Raw genomic sequence first — 5,578 nt, forward strand, 5'->3', positions numbered from 1 at the left:
TTGTTTCAGGTGTCAATAACGAGTCTCAGTCATCTCCTGAGCTTTTACATCCCACTGTGCATGAGCTTTGTAAAATCCTAAAGTTTCCGGTATGTTACTTTTTGACAATAATACAAATGTAACATTTTTCGTTATATTTTCTTGACTTAAAAAGTAAAAATACAGGAGGATGTCAAGAACAAAGTGGATGGATTTCTTGATTTTCTTCTCAAGAATTATAATGTCAGTAGGGAAGATACTTCTACTCTACAGGCCTTCATGATATTACTGGTATGAACTTTTTTTAAAGCCCTAATTTTTCACATTATTAATGTATTTAATTTTAATGAAGTCATTCATCGTTTCAGTGTTGGATTGGGGCCTCACTAGCAAAACATAAAATTGATAGAAGGAAGTCTTTTGACCTTGCAAAAAAGCAATTGAATTTTGATTGTAAGGAAGAACAGGTGAATTCTGTTCACTTGAAGCTTGAAGAAGCTAAATAGGATTTCTTAAAGCAAATAGAGACAGAAGAGAAACATGTTGAAATAAAAGATTTGAAATCACCACCTCAAGCTATCTGCACAGATTCAAAGTCAACCGAGCAGAAAATATCAACTAAAAGTCAACAGAATCAAAATGTTGAAGTATCGGTTGCAGAAAATTTTGAATCGACTGAAAAGCTAAGTGAAGCAATGGAGGAGTTTAATAGGGAATGGGATGACAGAAGGGCATATTTGGAAAATGAGTACAGAGTGGATAAAGCTATTATTCATCATTTGTATAAGAACCCTTCAATAAGATCAGAGAAATTACGATTATTAGACAAAGAATTTGCAAAAAAAAATTGAAGAACATGAAAGAGATAAAGATATTCACCTCAAGGAGCTCAAGTCAACACTCCTTACTGCTGATGTGGATGCTGACGTGACAGCTAAACCTGAAACTTCAGCTTCTGTTGAGAAAAGAATTATGCTATTTATTGCCTTCCATTAAAACAAAGGATGAAGAAACTCCTCATCCTTTGAAAGATGTTATTCTTGTTTCTTATGAGATTAATAACAAAAAGGATCCTAGAGCAATACAAAGAATGAAACAGAAGGTACCGTCATTTCTATTTCTGTTCTTTTAAGCTAAGTTACTCTTCAAGAGTTGAAGTTTGTACATTATCTATTCTATCCTCATAACCTTGTCACCCCCCGCCGGCTAGAAGGTCCCTCTCCTATCCTATTTCCAATTCTGCCCTTATAAACTAATATAAATATTCATCATCATCATCATTGTTTGTTTTTTTCTTTCAGATGTTGGAACTGTACGAAAAAAACAAAGTGGCGCCAGCTCAGACAAGTGAAGTGGTTGACGGGAGTACAAGTGGCGGGGTGAATCAAAAGGGGTTGCAGCCACGAGAGCTGTTGGATATTTTTTGATGAAATGCTTTCGTTAGACATTTTTTTCCATAAAAGACTAAGTGAACTGCTTGTATTCTAGTGAATATAGAGGCTACAACTTCAGGTAATTGATTACAAAAAGGGCCTCATAGATTTGTATATATAACCCTTGTGAAATTTTAAAAACTCAAGCTTTAGGAAACTTAGAGTGTTTTAATTCAATTTTTTTACTCCATGTTTGTTTATCTCTATAGGGCCACGAAATGGCATACAATGCCATGACCACTTTACCCTTACATTCATATCACCAATTTTAACATGAGAGAGAAGGGCAAATAGGTAAATTTAACTAATTAAGTAAAAAATAAAAGGATATCAGGATCATAATATGTGCGATATTCATCTCTAACTTGTCCACCACTGCGGCCACATCCCCATTGTCTTCCATCTTCAAACCCCCAATCAAAATCAACACGAATAGGTCGATCATCAAGAATTGTCCTACTTATGCATTTCACTGAATCTTCAGTGTCTTCCCTAGAATAATACCTTATTTTAAAAAAAGAAAAAAAGAAAAAAGTAAACCTTTATCAACTAAAATAAATCATTTACCATTTGATTATATTACATGATGAAGCAGAAGCCACATGGTGTTTCTGTGTTCTTGTCTAAACCCACGATAATCTTTTTGATTTCTCCCACACGAGAGAACAGCTCATAGAGTTGCTCTTTAGTAGTGTAGAAATACATGTTGCCAATGTATACGGTTGTTGAAGTTTGGAGTGCATGTTCATATTCTTCTTGTGTTCCTGGAAACCTTCTGTCACAATATGTTGAAATCTTTGTTGGATCCTGTAACATTAACATAGGTAATGAATAGAATGCACACTGATAAGTGATATTGGTAATTTTGTAATTGTAAAAAGTAAAAACAGGAAAAAATATTGGATGTTACCTTGAACAGCAACGCCGTTGCACCTTATCTGAAAATGAAGACAAGTAGTATATTGTGTTGTTACTCTCAAGTTAATAGTTACACATTCTTACAGAAACAAATCTAATGGAGGTTTATATGCAGGTTTGTGTGATTGATATGCAGGTGTTACTAGGCAGGTTTATATGGAGAAAAAAGTGCATCAAGTTCAACTGATTGGACCAAGAATCAGGTGGATGGAAGTTTATACTTTATAATTTCACATAATTATGATCCATAAAGAAAATAGAAGGTCCTGGTAATAACAATGCACATTTTTATTTATTTATTTATTTATTTATTTGGAATAGGGGGGGGGGGGGAATGAAAAGATCCCCTGTGATGAGTTTACTGGACTTGATGAATTTGCTCCTCTGAATGAGAGTGATTTCTTGGAGGCTGAGAAAATGAGAACCGATGATGAAGGTTCCTGTAGTTTTGAGGAGTTCTAGTTGTTTGAGTCTTCCCTATACAATTTCACTACTTATGTTAGAGACTTCTTTCTGCCACCTAAAAGACTAAAGTTTGGTCTAGTCTTTGTGAGATCACTAATTTCAATGCAGGCTTTTGCAAGAGATCTAAAAATTGTTATATTCTCTTTATCCTCAGTTGTCTTGTTTGAGAGAAAGCATGCTCAGGCTTTGGGTTCATGGAGGTGGTTGTATATTTACTTATTTAGCCTTGTTGTAAGTTATCTTTTAAGAATGATGTATAAAACATAAGGTAAATTATATATATATATATATATATATATATATATATATATATATATATATATATATATATATATATCTGTGTGTGTGTGAAGATTACTTTTCAAATCTTATTTGTTTTTCAGCGAAATGTGTTGGAGCATTTAGGTGCTATTACTACTGGCAGTCAGTTGCTAGAACGAATAAGATTTTGTACTTAACCAACTTAAGTAAATTTGACCAATTTTCAGGTTTATTTCCCAATCATATCCCTAACCCCCAGGATAAGGCAGCAATGAAGGCAATTACTTAAGTTGTGCTTGATAACAAAGCCGATTTAGGGGTCATCTTTGACACTGATGTTGATAGGTGATCTTCTGATATTTTATATATTGTAAGTTTTCCTTTATGAATAGGATTTTGTGAAATTATGTCAATTATGGTGTGTGTGAATCAGATTTGCTGCTGTGGATTCCACTGGTCGCGAGTTTAACCGGAATCGTCTGATTTCTTTGATGTCTGCAATTGTTTTAGAAGAAGTAAGTTTGTAGAACTTTCCCTAATACTACCAGAATGATTGAGATCCAAGGAAGTTGCCAAATTCTGTTTTCTCTCATTATTATATTCCAAAAGTCAGTTATATATTTACTGATTTACCCCTTGAAGAATCAAGAATGTAGAGGGACAATTACACCATTCATAGTTGTAAGTTTACTAATCAATCTATTATGTCTGAATTTCTGATCATTTATAGTTTTGAACTTGACCTTCATTGATCTTCCTGGTTTGAGAAACGTAGTTGGTAAGTTTACACAATTACACCATTTATAATATTTTTCAATTTTAGTTAACTTCTGAATGAAAACTTTGACACAGGTCAACTACAGGACCTGGTGATCCTAGTTACAAGCTTTCAGAATGAAGACAAAGGACTGACGGTGTTGGCATGTGATGCTTTTGATCTTCCCATTCGGAAGGATATTATCCACCGTGTTGTAAGATGGAAGCTTGCAAAGTAGACAACAAGTATTTTTTTTCATGAATTTAGAAACTTACTTATTCTAGAATTTTATATCTTTCTCATTGTCAGAATATGAACCCTAAAACCATTTTTTTATTACTTTATCTGTAGTGGTACTCTTGGTTGTTTAACCCTCAAAGTTATTTTTTTTTTCTTTTTTCATTAACAATGAAATAAGGGCTAAATGCAAGAAAGAGCAATATATTTGTTTATTCATTACATAGGGAGGGATCTTATGACATTGTAACATAATAACATTGTAAAATGGAAACACTTCAGGAGAAATTGAAGCCGTTGGAGAGGTTTTTCCTGCAACGAGTCTGAATCCCACCACGTATGACATTGGGATAACCACCACTCATCCATTATACTCATACCTAAGAAGCAGAACCAAACCTTTCTTTCTTAATCTCGGGTAGGTTTTTCTATTTTTTTAATTTCTTACTATCATATGCTTTACTTTTTTCATTTAACATGTGCAGTGGTTAATTTGTTTGTGTTTGATATAGTTTGATTGTCATTATATATAACAAGTGAATTTTCCTGTTTGAAGTTGAAGTTTATTATTAATACGAAATAGGGATTTCATCATTCATATACTGGACTCAAAATTATTAAGAAAGTGAAAAATCCATGACTTTTTTTCTTAGGTTCTGCCTTTAGACTCTAAAGTGTCTTTAGACTTTGAAATTATCATCAATCATCACAATTTTATGGTTTTAGGTTGAAGGGTCTGAAATATTAATTTATGGTGGAGGTCCTGTTGCATATACTTCACAACATATGAGTCAAGTTCTTTTATTATTTTTGCCTTTTGTATGTCAATTCAGCAACTTGTCTGCAAATTCTGAAATTTGTAGTAATTTTCTCATTGGTGGACAACATTAAACAAATTTCATCTAGGATGTTTTTGAAATCGACTACAGGTCCTTCAACTTCAAGCTTCTTATTTGTACCGATTTGCCATGTGCAGCTTCTGACAGCTCTAACAACCTCCTTCCATGCCCTGCAGCCTCCCAAACTTCCTGCATTCAGGTTATTCTCTTAGAAAGGAAATTGTCAAAGGAGAATTTAGTAATGGGTTTCTTTTAAGGTTGTACATGTTTTGTTTTCTATAATAAATATTATGTAATATTAGCAATGTGTTACATTTACTTACTATTGGAATGATTATTTGTATTTGACATATTATTGCAAACGTGCAATGAATTATTTTTATTGTTTATGGTATTTTATTTTGTATTATGAGACTTATAATATGTTATTTAATTTGAAAATTAGTAAATCTATCAAAAATATATAATTTTAAAAACATTTAAAATTATGACACGCAAAAATGCATGTCGGCCTCCTTTATGACAGGGGCTTCCTTGATACGCATTTCGTGTCATAAATACATGCGTCGTAAGGTTACGACACGCAAATGCGTGTCGTCTTCCTTTATGACAAGGTGTCACACCCCGAAAACCAAAGGCGGAAACATTTTCGGGGTTGACTCCACGTTGAGTATCAAATCCAATGTACA

General features: G+C 33.3%; 1 protein-coding gene across 1 annotated transcript; it reads right to left on the reverse strand.

Annotated features, from left to right (window-relative positions):
* Positions 1-1,720: 1,720 nt before the first annotated feature.
* On the reverse strand, positions 1,721-2,408 carry LOC145089209 (nuclear cap-binding protein subunit 2-like). Its single transcript, XM_079027678.1, has 4 exons — positions 2,405-2,408; positions 2,323-2,345; positions 1,996-2,219; positions 1,721-1,916 (listed from the first exon to the last, which is right to left on the reverse strand). Exons 1-4 carry the CDS (start codon positions 2,406-2,408, stop codon positions 1,721-1,723), a joined length of 447 nt encoding a protein of 148 aa, XP_078883804.1.
* Positions 2,409-5,578: the final 3,170 nt, after the last annotated feature.

The sequence above is a fragment of the Lactuca serriola genome, chromosome 2 (assembly GCF_051521515.1).
Source record: "Lactuca serriola cultivar US96UC23 chromosome 2, Lser_US96UC23_V15, whole genome shotgun sequence".
In the NCBI taxonomy this organism is placed as follows: Eukaryota; Viridiplantae; Streptophyta; class Magnoliopsida; order Asterales; family Asteraceae; genus Lactuca; species Lactuca serriola.